Source organism: Macaca nemestrina, chromosome 7 (genome assembly GCF_043159975.1).
Source record: "Macaca nemestrina isolate mMacNem1 chromosome 7, mMacNem.hap1, whole genome shotgun sequence".
Taxonomy (NCBI): domain Eukaryota; kingdom Metazoa; phylum Chordata; class Mammalia; order Primates; family Cercopithecidae; genus Macaca; species Macaca nemestrina.
Genome location: NC_092131.1, coordinates 353234 through 379117, shown reverse-complemented (window position 1 = coordinate 379117; position 25884 = coordinate 353234). Strand labels below are relative to the sequence as shown.

General features: G+C 44.2%; 1 pseudogene and 2 gene segments (V, D, J or C); all 3 read right to left on the bottom strand.

The window, feature by feature from the left end:
* The window catches only part of LOC105464766 (immunoglobulin heavy variable 3-23-like), a 350273-nt gene that overhangs the window by 125095 nt on the left and 199294 nt on the right, over positions 1-25884 (bottom strand).
* LOC105464750 (immunoglobulin heavy variable 1-2-like) lies at positions 3417-3916 on the bottom strand. The segment is given in 2 exon segments: positions 3417-3748; positions 3833-3916. Coding segments are annotated over 2 exon segments (363 nt in total).
* LOC105476136 (homer protein homolog 2 pseudogene) lies at positions 19260-21772 on the bottom strand (annotated as a pseudogene).

The window sequence follows — 25884 nt, the reverse complement described above, 5'->3', positions numbered from 1 at the left end:
TTTTTAGTAGAGACGGAGTTTCACTATGTTGCCCAGGCTGGTCTCGAACTCCTGGCCTCAAGAGATCCGTCCCCCTAGGGTTTCCAAGGTGCTGAGATTACACGCGTGAGCCACCGCGCCTGGCCTATACATCTTTCTATGGTTGTAAATTTGTGTCCCTATAGCTTTGTAGCTGCTGATGTCAACAAATGTTAATAAAACTCTGGAAGAATCGGTGCAAATAATTAGGAATGTTTATTTCATTAAAGTGTATACTTAAATATATATATAATTTTTAAATTACTAAAATTTAAATACTAACAATAATAAATTCATAATAAACACAAGTAATAAAATGTTACAGCCTAGAATGCTCCAGAGTCCGGCAAACACAAATCTGACTTTTCCAGTTGATGAGAAAGGAAACCTCCCCCTGCACCTGCTCCTGGGACCTGTCCCGTCCTCCGTGGGTCCCGAGCGCCCCCTGGTGGCCCCGCGCGCCCCTGCAGGGGGGTTTGTGTCTGGGCTCACACTGACCTCGCCTCACTGTGTCCCTAGTACAGTAATACACGGCCGTGTCCTCGGTTTTCAGGCTGCTCATTTGCAGATAGGCGATGCTTTGGAATCATCTCTTGAGATGGTGCATCTGCCTTTCACAGATGCGGACTATTCTGTTGTGCCACCGTTAGCTTTGTTTCTAATTAAACCTACCCACTCCGGCCCCTTCCCTGGAGCCTGGCGGACCCAGCTCGTGTAGTGGTCACTGAAGGTGAATCGGAGGTTGCACAAGAGAGTCTCAGGGACCCCTCAGGCTGTACCAAGCCTCCTCCAGACTCCACCAGCTGCACCTCACACTGGACACCTGCAAACACAGAGACACCCGCATCAGAGACTGCCACACAAATCCACTGTTTCCCTCACTCACGTCCACTCACACTCAGTGTCTCTAGTTTACCATCAATTACCTTTTAAAATAGCAACAAGGAAAACCCAGCTCAGCCCAGACTCCATGGTTGGTGGTCTGTGTTCAGTGCTGGTCACCAAGTGGAAACTCCTGGGAATCCCAGGCTGGGGATCCTCTCCCAGAGCTGCAGGGTCAGGGCTGGGCTGGTTTTCATCAGCAGATGGAGGACGATATTTGCATGTCTCCTACTATATAGCAGGCACTGGGGTGGGACTCCTGAGGAGAAGACGGTCCCCAAATGAGAAGGCTGTGCCTTGCAGTAGTTTAGTGACAATGATGATATTTGGAAAATATGCTGTCTTATTATAAAACTATGCTGTGATAAACACTGTGAAAGGATCACCCTATTTTATATGTACATATTTGTGCAAATTATGTTTTGTCAGAGCCAATGGTTTCTCCATGTACAAATGCTAAGTATGTGTCTAAGAGCTCATGTCTGGGATGAGTAAGCCCTGATATCCGAGCCTGTGCTCCTTATCGCTGGCCCCAATTACTCCCTGAAACAACTCCAGGACAGAGGTGGACATGCCTAGTGTGATAACAAATGTGATACTTTGTTTAGAATTGATTACTTTTTTATAATTTATGTTCCCCCTTTAGGCAGCACCACAGAAGAATGTTCTCAGAATCCTTCCTGATCCTCTATGAGTTCCTGGTGCAGCTCCTGGAGGAAAAGCTTGCGTGGGGAGGGAACCCTTCTCATGTGCAGCCCAGAGACTGTCCCGTCGCCTCACCCACCACTGTCCTTCAGTCACTTCCTGAACACTTATGAGTTAACCTTCCTGAAACATGGGGTATTTGGCAGTGTCTTTCCCAGGTAAGAAAATACTTCCGTTCTGTTTATCCCTGCAGGCCCCTGTCCCTTCCTGGAGCACGGGCTGCCGTTGAGTGTGTGGTGGTGGATAACTGGTGGGAGGAGGTTTGTGAGCGTCTTGTCACCTTCCCGAGTGCGCCCCTCATGGGGTTGACACTGACAAGCGCGCGATGGGCTTGCTCAGCTGGAGGATGACAGGTACTTTTGTAACCTGTGACCCCAGGGAAGCTCTCCCGCTGCAAGGCCAATGAGACTCAGGCCTCTGGCTAAAGTGCAGCCAGCAAAGGATACAGTGCCCAACCCTGAGAGCTCCTTCCAGGTGCCCAACCACTTTGTAAAGGAAGCTGTTTTCCTGCCTGGATCCCATGCATGTGTTTGCATTTTCTGCACAAGGGGCTTTATCCAGAAAAGAGCTTATCATGTTTAGAATCCAGCTGAAGGGAATTATTCACGAAGTCCCTCCTGACCCAAGTCTCCACTTCTCATTAAAGGTCATTATTTATGGGATTCACCAGAAGCTGCTGGCTTTCCGAGGCACACACCTGCCTCTATACCAGTGTCCTCAACCATTTTGACGTCAGGGAACCGTTTCGTGGAAGACAATTTTTCCATGGATGAGGGCGGCGGGTGGTTACGGGATGAACCTGCTCCACCTGCGATCATCAGGCATTAGATTCCCATAGGGAGCGCTCAGCCTAGATTCCTTGCATGGGCAGTTCACAATAGAATTTGGCTCGTAGGATAATCTAATGTGCAGCTGATCTGACGGGAGGCGGAGCTCAGGCAGTGATGCTCGCTCGCCTGCACTCAACTGCTGCTGTGCGACCTGGTTCCTAACACAACACACACCTTAACGGATCCACAGCGTAGGGATTGGGGACCCCAGCTGTAAACACTTGGAAACCTTACCCTAGGGGAGGGGCCTATAAAACCAGGAGAAACAGGAGCTCCAAGTGAACGTACATTTTATGGATGCTTGAGGAAAGAGTGCAAAGAGCAATGGCCCCGCCCGCTTTCCCTCTACCTGGCGTAATTCCCAGTGACCCACTTGAAGAACCTGGGGTACATCAAGGTAGCTTAGGCTTGTTATATCAGGGACCACCAGAAAAGGAAACAATGAATGTGTCCACGTGGGTTCATCCGTTGCAAGTTATTTATTACTTCAGTGCAGGGTGTTGATTATGGAGAAGGCTGTGCATGTCTTGGGCGGGAGTATGTGGGAACTCTGTTTATTCTACTCAACTTTGCTGTGAGCTTAAAAAGGGCTTTCAAATAAATGCAGTGTAAAGGGAGTGGCAAAGACATTTAGGAAAAAATGTCGGCCACTTCTTAGAACTTATATTTAGTCTTACCTTGTGATCAAGTAATCCTGCTCCAAGTGATGTATCCATTCCATTTTAAAATTTATGTCCCCAAAAGCCTCCATGGGAATGTTTGCATCAGCCTGATTGATGGGCGCCTTTCCCACTCCATGAATGTTACTTATAGTGTGAAAGTTGAAAATAATATTTCCTATATAATTAGAGTGTATACATTTTTCTATTGCTTCTTTTCATCGATTACTTAACCCATTTTCTAAACATGTTTAAACCTCATAAATCCTGTCATCTCCTCAGCCCCAGCACAGCTGCCTCCTCCCTCAGGGTTTCTGACACTCTCAGGATGTGGTTTTCACACTGTGTCTGTTGCACAGTAATACACGGCCGTGTCCTCAGATCTCAGGCTGCTCAGCTCCATGTAGGCTGTGCTCGTCGATGTGTCTCTGGTCATGGTGACTCTGCCCTGGAACTTCTGTGCGTAGTCTGTGCCACCAGTTTTTGGGTTGATTCGTCCCATCCACTCAAGCCCTTGTCCAGGGGCCTGTCGCACCCACTGCATGTAGTAGTCAGTGAAGGTGTATCCGGAAGCCTTGCAGGAGACCTTCACTGAGGACCCAGGCTTCTTCACCTCAGCCCCAGACTGCACCAGCTGCACCTGGGAGTGGGCACCTGTGGAGAGGACACAGGAGTGTATGAGATCTCATTTGACCGGACCCAGTCCCCTCATCAGCCCTGGAACTAGGATTCTCTTACCTGTAGCTGCTGCCACCAAGAGGAGGATCCTCCAGGTCCAGTGCATGGTGAGGTGCTGTGCTCTGGGGGCGTCTGTAGGGGAGGGATGTGGTTGTTGTGTGATGTTCTCTGGACAAGGACAGATCTGTATATACCTCGGGAGACACCAGTGCATTTGCATATTCATGAGGCAGGTATTTCATAGCTCAGGCCACCCCACCCTGGGGAAGAAGATAGGTGACACGTGGACCACGCCACAGCGGGATACAGAGCTCCATGCCATGATCATTGGTTAATGATATTTGCTCTCGGACATGCTCAGATGTCGATGAAGACAGAACTCGTCTTACAGAAACCCAGAATCTCACAGGACATGGTCCTCAATGTGATTCCTTGTTCCTGTGGCTCACTGTCAAGGTGAACTTTCCCTGAGCCTTGCCCTCTGCCCATCTAACTTCTGGGATGAGTGTGTCTCCCGATAGTAACACCCACTGAGTTAATAAAACAACCCCTCAATTCCTGACTATAAATACATTTGAAGGGTCTAGACATTTCTTCTTTTAAAGGTGGTTTACATTAATTTTTGAAGTAGGTATAGACTACATATACAAGAGAATACTTGTATATGTACACATCAGTACTTGCTAAATATTTATTTATTTAACACATCAGTACTTGCTAAATATTTATTTAACTTTTATGTCATCATTGCTTTGAAATAAGGAATATCCAGTCCCTAAGAGGAAACCCCTCCTCAGTCTCCTGTATTCCTGCTCAAGGGCTGGATCCTGTGCAGGGTGCATCCCAAAACCCACTGAAGCTCAGCTTCCGCCCTGCATGGAAGTTCCTGTCTGGTCTTACAGAGAATTATTCCCCCAGCATCTCAAGCCTAGTAAGAAGTGGCTGTGCCCTGGCTCAGAATGCTCCTTCAGCAACAGCAATTACTTCTCACAACAGCTCTTAGAATAGAAAATAGGCCTTAGAAAACCCAACATAATCTACAGGGAGACCTCAGCACAGCAAGCGAGGAATCACTAAAGCCACCAGGGAGCCCCTTCCCTGGAGCTCCAGATGCACTGATACGGTCCAGACACATGAGAAGTCATGGAACTGATGACAAATTTGGGGCAGCCTCTTTTTTATGATTCTCTGGTTGAAGATCATGTCAGATTATTACTTTACACACAGACCCTATGTCTCAAAGTCCCCCACCACACACACACACACACAGACACAGACACACACACACACAGTGGCATATTTGCACAGTAACGAGCCTCAAATTTGCCCTTCTTCCTAGTGTCTTGCCAAAGAGAAGTGCTTCCAACTCTGACCCTAGTCCTGTTATGTTTGTTGTTGTTGCTGTTGTTTTTGTTTTATTGTTTTTTTTTTTTTTTTTTTCAAACAGAGCTAAAACAAGCTCAGTACTACCAGAGATTGGGAATGTGTCTTCTCCTTGTTTTTGCCAGTTCTCACCTGGGAACCCTGCAGATGCCCCATGAGATGCAGATCTAAGGCCACTGAGGGAGAGGGTCGTGACCTTGGTCCTGAAGCTGTTGTTCTTAGAGGCTTTAAATCACTTCACTCTCCTTGACTTGTTCTCTCCCACTGCCTTTGGTTTCCCTGAGTTCTAGTCCTTGGACAGAGTCTGTGCATTGCCACACTTTTCTCTCTAATCCAGATTAATCATGTTGTTGAGGAGGTGATTATTGGGTAGGGGAGCAGTATATATTCTTGAAATTGAATTCCAATGGTTTCTTGCTGTTCTTTCTCCAAGTTTCACCATTTACAAGCAGTCTCCAGTGGTACAGCAGATTTTCCTCCATCCTGTACTCCCACTCCTGGATGCAGCATCCACAGATAATTTTCTTGAGTCTTATCCCAGTTATTTTATTAATTGTACCCCATTTCCATGACACAGGGAGGCTCAGATGAAGCTGTCTGGGACGGAAATTAATCCCTTCCGCTCACATAGAATAAAGATCTTGAAAAGTATTTTTTCTCTGTAGAGTCTGTCTGGAGGAAGATCTGAGCATATTTGTCAGTGAATAGTTCTCCTGATGACAGAGCCATGAGACAACTTATTGGGATTGTCATCTTGAGGACCCAGACGTTTCTGGAGGGAATTCCATAACAGTGTGGGGTGTGTGGTCCCCAGGAGATCTTACCCTAACCCTATTCACATCTGTCCTCCAGATATTTATGAAATTACCATGGAACAATTCCCGCCAGTTTGTGCTGCTAACCAAAGAATCACCCAATTTATAAATTTAGAAAGGAGACTTTATTTCTGGTAAAGGGTTGATACTGCAGGGCAGCCATCTTAACAGGTTGAGAAACAAAGCCTCCCACAGAGACTGTGAGCAGGCACTTCAAGATAGGAAGAGATGAGAAATGAATTCAAACAAATGGATTGGCCAAGTGGACACACTCAGCAGCCTATAGAAGGAACTATGGATATTCACATGGCATGCAGGCTCCATATGTAATAAGCAAACACACATGCTACATGCATTTCAGGTTTGCGTTGGGGTGAAGACTTAAGAACTAAATGAATTGCAGTTGGGCCCTGCACATCAAAAGGGCTTTGTGCAGGGACAGAAAGACACACAGTGCACAGCCTCAAGGAACTGGCCAGGACAAGTCCAAGGTCAGTGGTTTCTTCTCAGAGAAAGTTACAGAAATCCAATTGTCCAATCAATGCTCTATTTATGGCTGTGGAACAGGGGCACAGCTACCCGATGCCTGGAGTTCCATGAGCTGCAAATGTTTTAATATTGCTTGTCTCAGGACCAGTGCTCGTTTAACTGTTACAGAAACAGAAAAACCCCTGTGGAAGTTACAACATATTCTATTTTTTTTAACTGTAGGGATGATTGACTAAATCCTTGCCCGGTGTGACCTTAGGTCTTGTTTACAATTTGGTATCTTATTGCCACAGAAAGTTTGTTCCATCAGACTGGTGATCACTATTGTAATGTCTTTCTAGCTTTGGGGTCCAGGTTTTCCTGCAATTTCATTTCTTCAACTCATATAAGAAATCATTGACAATCAATTTTCCAGGCTTATATTATTGTAAGGATGTGGGTGATGATTGACATGCTCTTTACATATTAAAGCAGAAACCAGAAGTAGCTTCAGACATCACCAGTGACCCGACAGAAGCAGCAGGAATCTCATCTCATTAAGTGTAAGTGGCACCACACATGTAGCTGAACGTGCAGGGACACAGAATACCCACAGCACAGGACACATATGATAAGTTTTCATGATTCTGGGGCTCTGCTCAGGAATCTGGAATTCACATGGCACTACAGGGATGAACTCCGTTGTCTCTCGGGTGATACTGTGTTTTAGAAGCTTATTTCCACTCCTGCAGTGGATTCAGTAGCTGTACCCGGGTCGGCACCCCTGAAACAGAAACTCTCATTAATTAAACACAGGACCCACCAATAAGAAAGCTGTCCCCAGGGAAGGTGCAGAGCAGGGACCTCTGTGTTTGGGAACCTGCGGCTGTACAGGGAGGTCAGGAGTGTGACCCATTTCCTTCTCCTCCCCCTGCTGGCTGCACCGGGAGCTTTACATTGCAAAGTATATAAAATAGGTGATAGTTATAGGGAAATGCAATACAAAGAGGAAGGAATGAGGAAACCGACATGAAATTAAAATAAAACTAATACATTAAATAAATGTAAAACACTATAAGAGATTATTATGGAAAAGACAACAAACAAATATTAAAAACCTATGTGTGTATGTGTGTGAGGTAATATTCTTGTCAACTGAATCATAATTTATGTATAAAGTTATTCAAATTGATACAGAATATTCGCATTTGATTCCCAAAAAGATGGAGAAGGATCTGGCACCAGGACTCCAGGGCCATGCTAGTGATTTCCCCTCCTATACCCTGAGGACACGGTGCTTCCAACTCTGAGGATCAGGCTGCTGAAATTGACTGTGTGAGAAGAGAAAGTGGGATTTTCTGTGGGAAAAGACTGGTGTGAACACAATTTTCAAGTAAATAAATTCATTATACCATGAGACACACTTCCATCATGTTCACAGTGTGTGGATTTTGACATTAACATTATTATTATCAATATTGTTGGGATGTTCCCTGGAAAATGATCAATTGTTACAGAATCAACTTGAGTCGTTTTCATTTCAGTTTTTTCACACTTCCAGCTAAATTCACCAAGTTTACTGTGTTAGAGTTTGGAAAGCTCAGGGCATGGGTCACCAAAATGTAGTGGAAGGTCTCCCGATGGTTTGATATGGTTCAGCTAAAGGAGGACCCAGGATTTATCCAGAAGTTCCCCTCCTTGTCTAGTCCACATCTACTCCTCAGTGAGCCCCTTTCTACCTGAGTCCTGAGCATCTCTGTGGTCCTGGGCAGTGCACATCTGGGGCATCTGCTTCCTAGTGTGCATCCAGAGCAGAAGTGCTGCTGTCCCTAAGGCTTGAGAGGGAACTGGGCCTCTATCGACCCAGGAGGCCCCACCCTGAGCACTGGGATTCCTCCCACAAGGATACAGAGTCAGCTGAGTGCCCCCCACTTCACAGAACTACTAGGAGGCAGGATTTAGTCAAATTCTAACACACTTTGACTATGCAATCCAGCAATCATGCTTTTAAGTGTTAATCTAACTGACTTTAAAAGTATGTCCACAAAGAAAAGCACACATGAGTAATTACAATAGCTTCATTTATATTTTCCCAAAACTATAAACATTCAAAAAGTTCGTCTGTAGGTGAATAAACAATCTGGTACATTCACATAATGGAATAATTTTGCCATTATAAAGAACAGCTATCAAATCATGAAAGCACATGAATGAAACTTAAATGCATATTTTTAGGTAAAATAAACCAGTCTGATAAAGCTACACAATATATAATTTAATTTATCTGATAATCTGGAGAAGGCCAAACATTAAACAAAGTAAAAGAAATTTGTATTTGCTAGGAATTTGGGTAGAAGGCGAGAATGTGTAAAAAATAGAAGACTTTAAAGGATGACAAAATTATCACATGTAATACTGCAGTGGTAGATATGTGATGTCATAAATTTGTCAAATTCCACACAATGTACAGCAGGAAGTCTAGATCTTACTTTATAAAAAATTAAAAGTAAATAAGAGATTAAGGATCCCAACATGGAATGCAGACTATACAGAAAACATCTGATGTCTGTATAAATGCATAAAACCATTTCACTTAATAAAGCAGGTCAAAAAAGCTGCTAAATAGCTTTAGAAGTAATAAAGTGAATAATACTAAAAATTAAAGAAACTGCATGTCAGCACTGTCTAGTTGATGTGAAATTCCTCTAGTTGATGATGAAGTTCCACAAAGGAGCGCAGCTTGCCAATTGTGATTCTATGCTACGGGAATTCCAGAATTAGACAACACAGGGAATAGATAATGTGCATGGTGCAAGCTCATGGTAGATCTACCATTCTGGGGTCAGGAGGATGGTGGCCCTCTGCTCACAGCTCCAGTACGTGGTGCCCCAGTAGGGACTCTGTGTGGGGGCTCCCACCCCACATTTCCCTTCCACACTGCCCTAGCAGAGGTTCTCCATGAGAACCCTACCCCTGGAGCGAACTTCTGCCTGGACATCCAGACTTTTCCATACATCCTCTGAGATCTAGGCAGAGGTTCCCAAACCCTAAATTTTGGACTTCTGTGCACTGGCAGTCTCAACACTATGTGGAAGCTGCCTAGGCTGCACACAGCGTGGGGACTGACTGCACACAGCATGGGGACACTGGGCTTGCGCAACAACACCACTTTTTCCTCCTAGGTCTCTGGGCTGAGGGGCTGTGGTAAAGTCCTCTGACATGCCACAGAGACATTTTTCTCATTGTCTTTGAGGATTAACATTCAGTTCCTCGTTACTTAAGCAAATTTTTGCACCAGCTTGAATTTCTCCTTAGTAAATGGTATTTTCTTTCTATTGCATTATCAGGTTGCAAATTTTTCTACTATTCATGGTCTGCTTTCCTTATGAAACTGAATGTATTTAACAGCACACAAGTCAATTATTGAATGTTTTCCTGCTTAGAAATTTCTTCCACTAGATAACCTAAAACATCTTTCTCAAGTTCAAAGTTCCACAAATCTTTAGGGCAAGGGCAAAATGCCAACAGTCTCTTTGCTAAAACATAACAAGAGTAACATTTGCTCCAGTTCCCAACAAGTTCCTCATCTCCATCTGAGACCACCTCATCCTGGATTTCATTGTACGTATCATTATCAGTATTTTGAAAAATGTTCTTCAACAAGTCTCTAGGAATTTCCAAACTGCCCCACATTTTCTTGTATTTTCTGAGCCTTCCAAAGTGTTCCAACCTCTGCCTGTTACCCAGTTCCAGGGTCGTGTCCACATTTTTGAGTATCTTTTCAGCAGGACCCCACTCCTGGTACCAATTTACTGTATCAGCCCATATTCATGCTGCGGATAAAGACATACCTGAGACTGGGAAATATGCACAAGGAAGAGATACAATTGACTTACATTTCCACTTGGCTGGGGAGGCCTCACTATCGCAGTGGAAAGTTAAATCTATGTCTCACATGGTGGCAGACAAGAGATCTTTTGCAGAGAAACTACTCTTTTTCATTAAAAAATCGGATCTCATGAGACTTATTCACTATCACAAGAACAGCATGGAATAGACTTGCCCCTGTGATTCAGTTTTCTCCCACCAAGTCCCTCCCACCACACATGGAAATCATGGGAGTACAAGTCAAGATGAGATTTGGTTGGGGACACAGAAACAAACCATATCAATTACAATGATTAAAAAATTGTAGGTGGTATTGGTAGTCACAGAACTGTGAAATTAGGGGCATTCTCTGGGGAAATTGTCAGATGAAGAAGAAATTCCAAACACTGAAGGAAACACATCCTTAAGCTCCATCTGCACCTGTCTCTGTGGTTGACTCTGATCAATGGGTTCTGAGCTCCCTCTGCAGCTGATTTCCTACATGTGTTCTTGCAGGACGTGTGTGTCTGGGCTCACACTGATCTCCCCTCACTTTGTCTCTAAGACATTAATACACAGCAACGTCCTCAGATCTCACAGTTTATTTGCAGATAAAGGGACTTCTTGGAATTGTCTCTGGAGATGGTGAATCAACCCTTCATGGCATCTGCATAGTGTGTGCTAGTTCCATCACTACTAATTCATGAGACCCACTCTAGCCCCTTCCCTGAAGCCTGGTGGACCGAGTCCATGTAGCAGCTACTGAAACTGAACCCAGAGGTACCACAGGAGAGTCTCAGGGACACCCAAGGCTTTACCAAGCCTCCAGAAATCTCCACCAGCTGCACCTCACGCCGGACACCTGGAAACACAGAGACACAGCGATCAGAAGCTGACACACATATCTACTGTTTCTCTCACTCATATACATCCACAATAAATATCTTCAGGTCTTCAGGAATCATCTTTTAAAATAGCAACAAGAAAACCCCAGCTCAGCCCAAATTCTAAGGTGAATCATTTGCGTTCAGTCCTCAACACCAAATAGAAACACATATGAATACTGGGACTGTCTGTTCTCTCCCAGAGCCACAGGGTCACCATATAGCAAGCTCTGGGATGGGATGCCTGGTGGTTCTGAGCGCCCCCTGCTGTCCTGAGCGCCCCCTGGCTTCCTGAGCTTCCCCTGCCGGTTCTGAGCCCCCCGGTATCTTAAGTGTCCCCTGGTGTCCTGAGCCCCCTGGTGATTCTGAGCACCCCCTGGTGTGCTGAATACCCCGTTTTCCTGAATGCCCCCTGGTGGTTCTGAGCGCCCCCTGGTGGCTCTGAGCACTCCTTGGTGTCCCGAGTGCTCCCTGGTTTCCAGAGAACCCCTTGGCCATCTGAGCTCCCGTTGTATTCTGAGTGCACCCCTGGTGTCTTCAGCACACCCTGGTGGCCTGAGCTCCCCCTGGTTTTGAGCACACCCTGGTGACCTGAGCGCCCCCTACTGTCCCGAGCACGCCCTGCTGGTTCTGAGACACCTGGTGTGCTGAACGCCCCCTGGTGTTTCTGAGCACCCTATGGTGTCTTGAGTCCCCTCTGGTTTCTTGAGTGCCCCCTGGTGATCTGAGCTCCCTTTGTATTTTGAGCATCCCCTTGTGTTTTGAGCACACTCTGGTGTCCTTAGCACCCCCTGGTGTCTGGAGAGCCCCCTGGTGATCTGAGCACCCCCTTCTATTCTGAGCACCCGTGGTGTTCTGAGTGCCCCCAGTATTCTGAGCACCCTCTGCTGTCCTGAGCGTGTCCTAGTGGTTCTGAGTGCCCACTGGTGTCCTGAGTGCCCCCACTGTCCTGAGTGTCCTCTGGATTTCTGAGTGACCTCTGGTGGTTCTGAGCGCTCCCTGGTGTCTTGAGCACCCTCTCGTGGTTCTTAGCCCCTCCTGGTGTCCAGGGTGCACCCTGGTGATCTGAGCACCCCCTTCTCTTCTGAGCACTCCTGGTGTTCTGAGTGTCCCTGGTGTTCTGAGCACCCTCTGCTGTCCTGAGCACCCTCAGGTTTCCTGAGCACCCCCTTGAATTCTGAGTAACCCGTTGTGCTATGGGTGCCTCCTGGTGGTTCTGAGCGCCCCCCGGTGGTTCTTAGTGCTCCTCGTTGTCCTGGGCACCTTCTCATGTCCTGAGTACCCACTCGTGTCCAGAGCGCCCCCTGGTGTCCTGAGCTCCCCATGGTTTCCTGAGTGCCCCCTGGTGTCCTGAGCTCCCATGGTTTCCTAAGGAACCTGTCCTCACTTTTGGGATGAAATGCAGAGAGGGTGGAAGGCAGCTGGGGAAGCTGAATGCATATGATGGAAGTCGGTCCCTGAGTGAAGGAGACAGGGAGGAGGACTGGGTGGAACTTTCTTAAACTTCTGTACTGTTCTGGGAAAGTCCAGCAAGGTCACTGAGACAGAGACGTGTCAAGTTTCCCAAAGGGTACCCCCGTGAGTCCCAGTTGTGACTCTGCTCAGATCAGTGCAGAGCTCGTTCTTCTCCTGAGAGTGGAGCACAGGACGTGGCTCCAGCACCAGCCGTGCTAGGGACGTCAGAGGGCAGCCCTAGGCATCTGGCTGTGCTCCCTGCAGGTGGAGGGAGGAAGGTGCTAATTCAGGGCCCACACACTGTGGGTTCTATACAGAACACGCACTTTTACTTCATTTCTGTGGATAACATAGACACAATCATGCGCTCTGTAAACAGTAGTGATTCTTACATTTGCGCCAATTGCTTTACTTCTTGATTCTGCACAATGTCCTGGAACGGAGTTGCCTTTTCCATGTGGAATGTGACAAATGTTGAGGACGTGTGTTCCCCACTTCCATCGTTTTTCTCAATGTACAGAGATCCTGAGTAGCATACAGCTGGCCCTCCTTCTACACTATTCTTCTCCTCCCCACAAGAAGAGCAGAAAATTACACGAGTTTGAATCTGAGGTGGGATCTATTCTGTGCACCTCAGAACCTGCAGAGATCCCCACCTTCAGATCATCCTGAAACTAAAATTGTCAAAACCTTAAGGAAATCTTGAACTTCCTTGGCCAAAGTTTCTATCCATAGCTCTACAGCATTATAGTCAACTCCCTCAGGGAGACATCAGTTACTAACCTATGATTTGGTAGCTGGGAGGCCTATAAATTTACCGATTTGCCCCCAGTGCTCACCTCTGTCCTATTGCATGCATGACAAAATATTGAAAGTGATGACTGAATTTTACTGACTCCATTCATCAACAGATTAAAGCTACCATTTTCCTACATCTTTTCAACATCCTCTAACGACAAACCAGGAAATTGTATCTATTGGAAGAAACATCAGGGTATAATATTGCTCTTTAACCACGTTCGAAGGAATCTGAGCAGATACTTTTAACCACAACACAGCAGGGAAATTGCAGAATGTCATGATTTGGGTTCATATTTATAAACTGTAAATGAAAAATACAATCCTAAGACCCCAAACTGACTATATAGTCCATCTGTTGGCCTTGGGGACCCCAAAAACCTAAAAACCGGGTTTCCAACCATGACAAAACAAGAGATCAGACACGCCTCATTATACCCACTCCTTTTTGCGGTTTAGACACAACAATGACCAGCACTATGTTAAAATAGAGATCAGAAAACTGACAGAACAGACTCTCTGTGACAATAAGATGTCAAATTAGAAACAAGACCTAAGGGCATGTCAGGCAAGGGTTTTGCCATTCACTCCTGCTCTTAAAAGATAAACTATGTTTTAACTTCCAATAGGGTATTCTTTTTCTCTAGTGGCTCAGTAAGCACTGGCACTGAGACAAACACTGTGAAGACAATTGCAGACTATCCCCTGATGAACTTACCTCCTGTTCCTCAACCCATAACCCCAGCTTTGATGGAACACTAGACTGATATCAGGAACTATCTCCTGATCAGAGATCACTGACCAAGGCATGGATCTGGCAATTTACACAGGCTGCACACTGAGTGCCTTTGTGTCTCTGCTTCTGCTTTTGACACATAGGGCCTAACCGTAATGAATTTAAATGCTAAATCTTCACTGGTAAGTGAACAGGGGTCACATGTCACATGCATGTTTGTTCAGTATGCATGTGCTAGGACTACCTCCATGAACATCCTTAGCCCCTCCTGTATCCTGTTGATTTGTCAGTTTAGCCAAACCATTCAGCAGAAAGCTTCTGCCAAACCCCTTTACCTTGGGAGTGCCTTTCTCTAATCTTTAAAAAGAGCTATGCTTTCCAGCATATGGGATGGCTGTAACACTTGACAAAAAATAAACTATCACTTTCCTAATTTGTCGATTGTGTTTTTTTTTTAATTTAAAACAACTGAAGATTAAATTCAGAACTTCATCTAATTATAAGGCTACTTTAGTAAAGGATGACAAACTGAGCATTTTCGTATATCCTATAGGGGCCTGTCATATCTTGAAGCAGGAAGCTGACCTGAGAACTTCAGAACAAACTGTTGACTGTGGATAATGAAAAGCTCCCCCGCCCCGCCCCAGGACATTGATTCAGCACTCCTGCATGTCTAATTTTTTCTTCTCTTTTTTTTTATTATGTGCTTACAGTAATAAAACTTTTTATTTTCTTTAGACCTGTTTGCTTTTCACATATAGTGGACCCTCATCTCTTTTTTCACTCATTTTCTTAAGCTGCTAAGGAGAATAAAGTGTCAGGTCCTATTTTTGGTGCCTCACTGCTGATGAATTAAGGTTTATTTTTCCTCCTCCTTTCCCCCCACACATGGGAAATCTAGTAAGAAATCATGGAAGTTCCTTTATCTGATGCCAGTGTGAGGTTCAAATAACACAAGCTACTTCTCCTGAGTAGAAACTCCCACCCTGACACCACCATCAAATCATTAGCCCTGAGCCAGACTCCTTTCCTGCCCTATTGAGCCAGTTTGGAATTTTTTGAGAGGCCTGTGCTGCCCTCAGCAGACACCTCAATAATAGAGTTGGTAAATCTTTTCATATTCATTTGGGATGTGAGTGTGGAGCCGTCAGACTCAACATCCTCAGTAAACATTGGTGGGGTCTCTCTTCCTTTGCCCGGGGACACCTATAATGGGAGCTGTGGGCTTGGAGTCCTGACAGTGACCACCACGGGCCTTTCTTCTCTTGCACTGGATGTGAACTCCCTCTGCCCGAATGCCCAGCATGCACTGTATCCTGCCTGCTGCTCGCTGGCCATTGGAGTTACATTGAGCTGGGCTGCCATGTTGAGTTAAACATAGTTTCTTTTATAGATTTAGCTGACTAACTTCAGAAGCATTGAGAACTTATTGACATTGAGAAACAGGAGTCAGTGACTGTAGGTGACTCTGCCTTTGGTGCATGTGAGAAAGTTTTTCTCTTTTTCTGACAAATGTTTCCTCTTCAGAAACTTCACAGGAAGAACAGGATGAGCAATCCAGAGAAGTGCCCCAGAGGAAACTGTTTTATGGAGAGGAAGCCACAGGGCTGACAGGAAACCAGGCCTTAACCCCCATCTGCACCTGCCCTGAGGCTGGCTCTTGTGCTCAGTGGATCCTGAGCGCCCCCAGGTGGTCCTGTGCCCACTTCAGGGAGGATTGTTTTTGGGCACACACAGACTTTTTTTCTAATTCTGTTTCCAAAAATGGAGACGAGTCAACCGTGAATCCATGCATCTCAGAGAACACAGCACAGCAGAATAACACCCCCTCCCACTGACACACACACACATTACGTAAATCTTATTAAAACTACTGAAAACCAAAGGCAATTAGAAATACATAGAAAGGCAAGTGGAGGTGAGCAGAGGGGGCACTCCTTCCAAAAGAATAGAAAAATGACGACAGCATTCTTCTGGTTAACCCTTACAAGCAAGAAGAAAATGGATGGTATCTGTAAAGTGTTGCAAGAAAAGTCAACACATTATTTTATAACCCATTGATGTTCTCGAAAAAGTGAAGGAAAAAAACCGTTCCATTTCTCTTTGACAGCATGAGGGATTCAGTGAATCCAGGCCCTCATGAAAGGAGTGAAAATTATTTTGAAATATTACAGGGTTTGGAAAGGCTCTAAGCTTCTGCCCAAGCCTCCCCTGAGCGCTCTGCTCCTAGCCTGAGGAAGAAAAAAGTTCATCTTCGTCTCCACCTGCAGAACCTTGTTTAGGAGCTCTGTCTCAGGAGAGAGGAGGCACTGGAATTCAGTCATAAAATATGATCCTTAATTTAGTTCTAAACATCCTAACTTCATTTATAACAGAATGTAGAAAAGTTCAAATCATGCCAGTGCTCTAAGAAACAGTGGAGGGTGTGGTGAAAGGCCCTTGGAAGGAGATGGGTTCATGTACGGGAGATGCAGGCTAAACTGCAGGGCTGCTGGCTTGCAGGAGAGAACCAAGGACGGGGAGAGCTGGGGAACATTCTCTTGTGGTTAGAAAAATGCTGGACATTCTTCAAAGGAGCCCATGTTAGTTCGGTTCAGTCTGTGAAGCAATTCAAACCTCAGTGCATGGTTGAAAATGTAGAATTTTCCATCTGCAAGTGGCGGAGCTCAACATCTGGACCTGGTCAGGAAAGAGACAGAGAGAGCCCAGCCCAAACCACTGACACCTGAGGATGACCGTGGTGCTGACAGCTGTGTCCCTTTGATCTTTGAGACTGACATCTCTCACTTAGCATAATGCCTGGAGTTCAACTGTAATGATTTCCGTATCAGTCATTTTTTAAAATTATTTCTGATAGTGTTCGATCAATTGATACTTCCTACTTTCTTTACCCATTCCAATTTTGAGACATTCATGTTATTTTTAGCTTCTAAAGCACACACACACACACACACACACACGCACACACACACACACACACACAATATCTTGAATATTAGAAGTTTGGGTGCATATAAGATTGTATTTCTCTGACGCAAAATTCAGGAGTGTCATATTTAGGTGATGTGTTAAGGGTATATTGTGGTTTTAGCAAAAACTAAAAATTATTGTCCTGAGTTGCTGTTTCATTTGCATTCCCGTTAGCAATGCTGTAGATTCTAGGAACTTCGAATGCTCACCAGCATTGGTATTATCTGTATTTTTTACTTAATTTCAGTCATGCATGTTGCATGTTGCAGGGGGAAGGACTTGCTCTTCAGGCCACCTTAGGTGTTGAGGACAAGAGTAGCCACATTTGACAGAAACCCTTTAGTGATACATTTCAGATCTATGCATTTTTCATATGTGTAAATTTTTTCTTATATAAATAAAATCAATATCGTGAAAATGGTCATACTGCCCAAGGTAATTTATAGATTCAATGCCATCCCCATTAAGCTACCAATGACTTTCTTCACAGAATTGGAAAAAACAACTTTAAAGTTCATAGGGAACCAAAAAAGAGCCCGCATTGCCAAGACAGTCCTAAGCCAAAAGAACAAAGCTGGAGGCATCACGCTACTTGACTTCAAACTATACTACAAGGCTACAGTAACCAAAACAGCATGGTACTGGTACCAAAACAGAGATATAGACCAATGCAACAGAACAGAACCCTCAGAAATAATACCACACATCTACAACCATCTGATCTTTGACAAACCTGACAAAAACAAGAAATGGGGAAAGGATTCCCTATTTAATAAATGGTGCTGGGAAAACTGGCTAGCCATAAGTAGAAAACTGAAACTGGATCCTTTCCTTACACCTTATACAAAAATTAATTCAAGATGGATTAAAGACTTAAATGTTAGACCTAAAACCATAAAAACACTAGAAGAAAACCTGGGCACTACCATTCAGGACATACGCATGGACAAGGACTTCATGTCTAAAACACCAAAAGCAATGGCAACAAGAGCCAAAATTGACAAATGGGATCTAATTAAACTAAAGACCTTCTGCACAGCAAAAGAAACTACCATCAGAGTGAACAGGCAATCTACAGAATGGGAGAAAATTTCTGCCATCTACTCATCTGACAAAGGGCTAATATCCAGAACCTACAAAGAATGCAAACAAATTTACAAGAAAAAAACAACCCCATCAAAAAGGGGGCAAACGATATGAACAGACACTTCTCAAAAGAAGACATTCATACAGCCAACAGACACATGAAAAAATGTTCATCATCACTGGCCATCAGAGAAATGCAAATCAAAACCAAAATGAGATACCATCTCACACCAGTTAGAATGGTGATCATTAAATAGTCAGGAAACAGGTGCTGGAGAGGATGTGGAGAAACAGGAACACTTTTACACTGTTGGTGGGACTGTAAACTAGTTCAACCATTGTGGAAGACAGTGTGGTGATTCCTCAAGGATCTAGAACTAGAAATACCATTTGACCCAGCCATCCCATTACTGGGTATATACTCAAAGGATTATAAATCATGCTGCTATAAAGACACATGCACACTTAAGTTTATTGCAGCACTATTCACAATAGCAAAGACTTGGAACCAACCTGAATGTCCATCAGTGACAGACTGGATTAAGAAAATGTGGCACATATACACCATGGAATACTATGCAGCCATATAAAAGGATGAGTTCATGTCCTTTGTAGGGACATGGATGCAGCTGGAAACCATCATTCTCAGTAAACTATTGCAAGAACAGAAAACCAAACACCACATGTTCTCACTCATAGGTGGGAACTGAACAATGAGAATACTTGGACACAGGAAGGGGTACATCACACACCAGGGCCTGTTGTGGGATGGGTGGAGAGGGGAGGGATAGCATTAGGAGATATACCTAATGTAAATGATGAGTTAATGGGTGCAGCACACCAACATGGCACCTGTATACATATGTAACAAACCTGCACATTGTGCACATGTGCCCTAGAACTTAAAGTATATTTCAAAATATTTTTAAAATGTAGAAGTTTACAATTCAGTAAATAGTAAAATTAATATTAAAATCCTATATGAAATATCAACATTATTATAGGAATTAATAAAATGCATTCAAGTATACCAACTAAAATTAAATTCCAGAAATCAAAAAGATAACTGTAACATCTGAAACTTAATAATTAATGAGCAAATATTTCATAGAGAAGGAAAAAATTGTCAAGACATGTGGAACATGTAGTTTTTTCCAATCAAATGTCACTAAATTATACAATATTTAACCTGTCATTAGTATAAATTAGCAATATTTTGTGTAATATTACAACTGAGAACAATTTTTAAAGAGAGAACGGATACTTGCATACAAATGAACTAAACGGAAGGTAATTTCAATGTTGGTCCAACCATTACACCTCTAACAATACCATGGTTTTGAGTGGGGCTTTGGAAAAAATATTTATTTATTTTATTTATTTATTTATTTTGAAACGGAGTCTTGCTCTTTCGCCAGGCTGGAGTGAAGTGGCGCCGTCTCGGCTCACCACAACCTCCGCCTCCCAGGTTCAAGCAATTCTCCTGCCTCAGCCTCCCTCTTTTTTTTAATTTAACGAATATTTATTAAGCACCTACTTTGTGCCAGGCATTGTGCTAGGCACCCTCACTGTGTGCTGTTCCCACACCCACAATCATCTGCTTAGAAATTAAAACCAAGAAATGGAACACCGTCGCAACCATACAAACTGGGGGGCTAGGGGCAGTATCGGAGATGCAGGTGATTCCCAGGATAGAATATGCACCCACCAGAAGCCTGTTTTCAATCTCTCTGTAAGTCCCCACTAAACAGTTCTTTTAAAGCTTCCCGATGTTGTTGGAGAGGAATGTTGTTCTCTCTGTGCGCCCCAAGGCTGGCACCTGGTGGACCTTCAGATACTCTGAATGCTATTGGATAAAAGGGGCCCGATGGCCTGGTGTAAAGAATATCAGTATTTGGATGAGAAAATGCTTTTTTTCATTTCATATGGTTTCAACAACCCTTATGAAATATATAAACATCCCTGCCCTGACTATGGAAATGTTGAAGGTAGACCTGGTTGTGGATTCCCGAGTCAGAATCTTCCAATTGTCCACACCCTCACAAGGCCAGAGAAGTGAGAGGAGATTTCTATTCTGGAAAGGAGTGAGTGGACGGCACAACTGGTTTGGAGACACGACAAGCTGCGCCTGCATTTACAGAGGCAACGCACACAGGGAACGTCCTAGCGCCATCTGGTCTCCCACACACGCTTGGGACTCACGGGCGGGGCCCGGGCCTTGACCAGCCTTGGTTGTCAGTGCCTGGTTTGGAGAGTCCTGCGCTGAATCCCTGCAAGTCGTGGATCTTCCCGTCCAGCACCTCCAGGAAGCTCTTCACCTCCACCTCCAGGGGGGGCTGTCGGGATTCGCTCTCCTCAGCCTCTGTCTTTAGGGAACGCGCTTTGTCTTCCTGGTTTTGATCCTCTCTCTGCCGCCTCCATCTTCTCAGAGATACCGTCGCGCTCTGAGGTGAGCTGAGATGTGAGTTCACTTTGTTTCCGGAGATCTTCCAGCTCTGCCTCCTTTTCTCGGAGCTCGGCCTCCAGCTCCTCCATCCTCCTCCTCAGCTGCGTGTTCTTCTCCTTCTCCCTGTGGATCTCACGGCCTCTTCCTCTGCTCCGCGCTGGCCGCCGACTCCTGCAGCGCCGTGGGCAGCCGGGCGTCGCCCTCCCGCCGGGCCTGCAGCTCCATCTCCCGCCTCTTCCCGTGGGCAGCGCCCTGCATCGAGGCCGCCTTCAGCTTGTGGTTCCCAGACTGCAGGTGCCGGTCGGCTGCAGCGGCGTGAGAGGCCTTTCCATCGTCCGTCCCGTTGACACTGGATGCCGGAGTAGAAGATGAGGCTCCACGCCCGGATTCTTGGGATGATCACTCGAGGGCTCCATGTTCTCCTGGGTCTTGTCTTTGCCTATCTTGGCCGCTTCTTCCACCTCCTGGAAATTCTCTGCAAACTTTGTCAGCTGCTGCTCAGAGGAAAACCCCAAACCAAACGCCGTGTTGGCTCTGCTGTGGGCCCAGTGCCCAGACGTCTGTGATGTGTTGGTGAAGGTCAGATTCCGTGTGACTGTGCTGTTTATGGTCACCTTGGCTCCGTCCACACTGACGATCCCATAGCTGTTCCTTGTGACATCACAGAAGCAGGAAACGGTGACCGCCTGTGGCTCGCAGGCATCCAGTTCTTGGTGTTGGGGTCAGTCTGGAAGACCCACGCTCCGGGGTGAAGATGGGCTGTTCTCCCATCTCCAGCGCTACTCAGGCAGCCGCTCCGACCCGGCCTCTGGTGCTCGCTCTTCACTGGCTGTGCATCCGCTCCCTGCGCAGCACATGTGCAGGCCCCTGTCCGCTTGGCTCAGCCCTGGTACCACTCCATTCAGCCAAGTGGGCTGGGCGGGGGCTCTGGAAAAAATCATTCTAAGAGATAAACTAAAAGAATAATCTATAATAAGGGACGACAGGATTCTATCTCAGAAAAAAAACAACTGAAAATACGTAATACAAAGTCCTGAGAAGAAATCTTGAAGCACAGGAAGGTCTCATGTATAGTAAGTTGTAATATGTTTATTGTTAAAATTATTACCTTTGCGTTGTTTCGAAAAATTGAAGCAAAGCATAATGAAATCAAGTGTTTTGTGCTTATGTGGTCCAACAGCATGTTGAGAAAACTGAAGAGCCCTGTAATCCTGAGGAGGAGACCTAATCCAAGGAGAGAGAGGCTCCCGGTCCTGTGGACACACACGGTTTGCCTGCTTCTGCCCATTTAGGAGCTGCTTCCTGAAGCCTTCAGGAGGCAGGAGGGTGAATGAGTTTCTAAGGACAATCTAATCACATCGTGACAGGGAGAAAAACATTCATGACCTAGAACGGATAAAAAATGTCTAATTACAATTTCATTGAAAATTGAAAAACTCTGGTTGTATATATTTATAGTGAATAAAGTTATGTGATGATTTATGAATGCAATATGGAATAATTGATTCGAACTCATTGACATATATATCACCTTAAATCCTCAAATTTTTATTTTTGTGTGTGTCACAAGGACATTTGAAATTTGTTCTTGGCTGTTTGAAAATGACCAATACACTTTGTTTAAGGTTACAAATAGACATCAATTTATGTAAACTATAGGCAATGATTGAAAGGAATTGTGGATTGCTATAATTTATATGTTTCATTCTTTAGGACATATTTTATAATTATATATTTTTATAATTTTACTATAATATTAAATATAAAAGACTACACATGTATGCATAAGTTTGTGTATTTACACATATGTCTATAGATGTAAATTAATGTCTCTATAGCTATGTAGTAGCTAATATCAACATATGTTAACAAAACTCTAAAAGAACAAGTGCAAATTATTAGGAAGAATTATTTCTTGAAGGTATGTATTTTTTTAAATGCCCCTATATATAAATTAAAAATTAATAAAACACAATTCCCAATAAAAAGTTCATGATAAATAAACATAGTAAAATATCGCAACCTAATAAGACTCCAGAGTCCTGTCCTGCAAAAAGTAGCCTGCTTCCTGCAGATGAGAAAGGAAACCCGCATGGCCCTGCAGGGAGGTTTGTGTCTGGGCTCACACTGACCTCCCCTCACTGTGTACAGTAATACACGGCCGTGCTCTCGGTTTTCAGCCTGTTCATTTGCAGATGAAGTGTGTTCTTGGCGTTATCTCTGGGGATGGTGAATTGGCTCTTCCTGGATTCCATGAGGTATGTGCTACCCCCATTAGGATTAACTTGTCAAACCCACTCCAGCCTATTCCCTGGAGCCTAGCGGACACATTTCATATAGTAGCTACTGAAGGTGAATCCTGCAGAGGCTGCATAGGAGAGCCTCAGGGACCCCTCAGGTTTTGCCAAGCCTCCACAGACTCCACCAGCTGCACCTTACACTAGACACCTGCAAACACAGAGACACCCTGGTCAGAAACTGCCACACGTATCTACTGTTTTTCTCACTCATGTCCACTTACACTCACACATCTCTAGTTCTCTATAGATCACCTTTTAAAATATCAACAAGGAAAACCCAGCTCAGCATAAACTCCATGGTGAGTTCTCTGTGTTCGATGCTGATCACTGAGTGAAAACACCTGGGAATTCTGGGGCTGGGCTCCGATCCCAGAGCTGCATGGTCACAGCTAGCCTGGTTTTTATCAGCAGAGGGAGGGCCCTATTGGCATGTCTCCTGCTATATAGCAAGCTTTGTGGTGGGACAGCTGCAGAGAAGGCAGTGCCCAGAGCAGATGAGAGTGTCCTGGAAAACACTGAAGGTAATCCTGTCTCCCTGGAAAATATAGCTTCAGATTTTGTGATTGTGTCTTGATAACCATTTAGCAGACATCAGCTTATTTAATTTTTACATATTGCAGGATGTATTTAATGCAAGTGTCAATGTTACATTTTTAGAGAAGATAAATTACAGAACAGAGCAGTTGTGCAATGTGTCCAATATCACACATCTGGCCAGAGTTAGCCCTGTTATCTGTGTCTGTACTTCTAAACACTGGAGGAGACTGCTCCCCTGAGACAACTCCAGGCCAGTGTGGGACATGCCTAGAGAGGTTTTCAGGATGTCCCACCTGTCATAACACCTTTACGTAATTTTACCTTTTCTAGTGTTTACCTGAAATATACAGTCAGTGTTCAGATGTGTGTATTTTCAGTAGTCTGTGATTATTCATGTGTCCATATTCGTCTCTTTCTTGCTCTTTCTCAGCCAATATATTCATTTTTGTTACTGCTTTATTCAAAAACTCAGTCAATAATGAAATAAAATTGATAGTGTGGAATTTGGAAAATGTTAATATATGTGTGCGGTTGTTGAATCAGCACTTCAATCATGTTTTAGCAACTAAATTAACCTCTAATTTTTTTGTCTCACTTCTTTGTAACTTTATTTCACCACTTTGTTACACTCACCACCCTATTTTCAGAAAAATTTAGATCTTCTCCATGTTAATTTTGAAGAGTTTCATCTTCTACACTTTATACAAATGAAGTAACATGAAGTTTCCTGTGAATTCTTTAGCTTCCTTCACTCAGCACAATTATTTGATACTGTCCCCATGTTCTTGTGTGAATGAGCCATGCCTTGATTTCAATGGTTCATTGTATTTCAGTACACGAAAACTTCTCAAATTGTTCAACAATGCACCAAATAAGGAATATTTGATTTGTTGTCTTAGTTTCTGAATTTTATTTAGAAAGCAGATACTAAGCATGAGAATAGAAAAAAATGAGAAAATGATGATCTTATTCTAACCTCATTAACAAAAAACTTTAATGACTACAAAAGAATAAATCCTTCAACATATCTGAGTTAATGTCACAGAGAAAAAAAAAAAAAAAAAAAACCTGAAATCTGAGAAAATAGAGGCCTGCAGAGAGACCTGGGGTCCATCTATTAGAGTAGGTCTAATAATATGCAATGAGTGGGGCAGGTCCCACTCATTGCATGGTATTGAAGATAGGAAAAAGCTAACCTGGAAATGTTTAATCAGTTGCTTGAGGACGTGTGTACTAATGGTATGAGAGTGTGAAACTCCCAGACTAGCAGGCTTTTCTTACAAAATTGGGGAAATCCCCAGACAAGTCACCCACCTGCTCTCCTGTGGTATTGACTGAGGAGGAAGAACAGCAGCTCCTTTCAATGCTGAATCCCCATTCACTACATGTGGGAGACATTTATTAAATCTTGTGTCCTGTGGGCACTGGTAGAATCAACTAGAACATAAGGAAACAGGACACCAAGGAAACTCTACCAGGACACACTTCCCATCTCTTTCCTGAGGAATGAAATCCTGAATCTGTGGGGTAAGGACAGTGGGTCAGAAGCTGAGGACACTGATGAAAAACCACTGTGGCTGGGAAGAGGCACTCTGACACTTGGCGAAGGGAAGGAGCAGGAACGCTTGTAAGACCATGCTTCAGAGCCAGTTTCACCACCTGTAGCTAAGAAGGAGGTTCGGTCAGAAGGTTGGAGAATGTCCCGCTGTGTCCGAGCCCCTTCCCCCGCAAACAATCACCAAGTACAAATGTCAGTGGGATGCACCTGCCACAGCTGAAAGACACAGGCTCTCTCTGGGGAGAATAAAATGTGAAGACCCAAAGTCAAACGGACCAAATGCAGGTATCACTGGAGGAACCTGAAGTTTTTGTGAACAGAAGAAGCTGACTTCAACTCTGATAGCCATGGCAACAACACACGTGAAACCCAGCCCTGACTAGATGCCCAGAAATGTGGTTATTAAAAGCCCAGCAGAATGTAATGTGTGATCGTCTCCAGGAAGAAAATAATAAATACAGGAAAATAATTACAAGGGAAATGCAAACTGGAATTCTACATGCATTACAATTTCATTAAAAGTGAAAGGCAAATAAAATTATGTCATAAAAAAAGATCTTGAGACAATTTGTCAGTACATTCATGTTTCAGGGCAAAATTTTACACAGTTTCTCTGCTAGTAGCCATGTGCTATGAGTTCAAAACATAGATCTATACCAAGAAATTAAGACTGTGAAAAATGGGAAAATCAAGATGAAGTGCAGTTTTATCTTTGTAATTGCTATAATATATAACTGCATAGATCAGTAAAATATTACATATTATATTTTATAACATTCTTAAGTGAAAACTGAGAATAAACCAGAAAG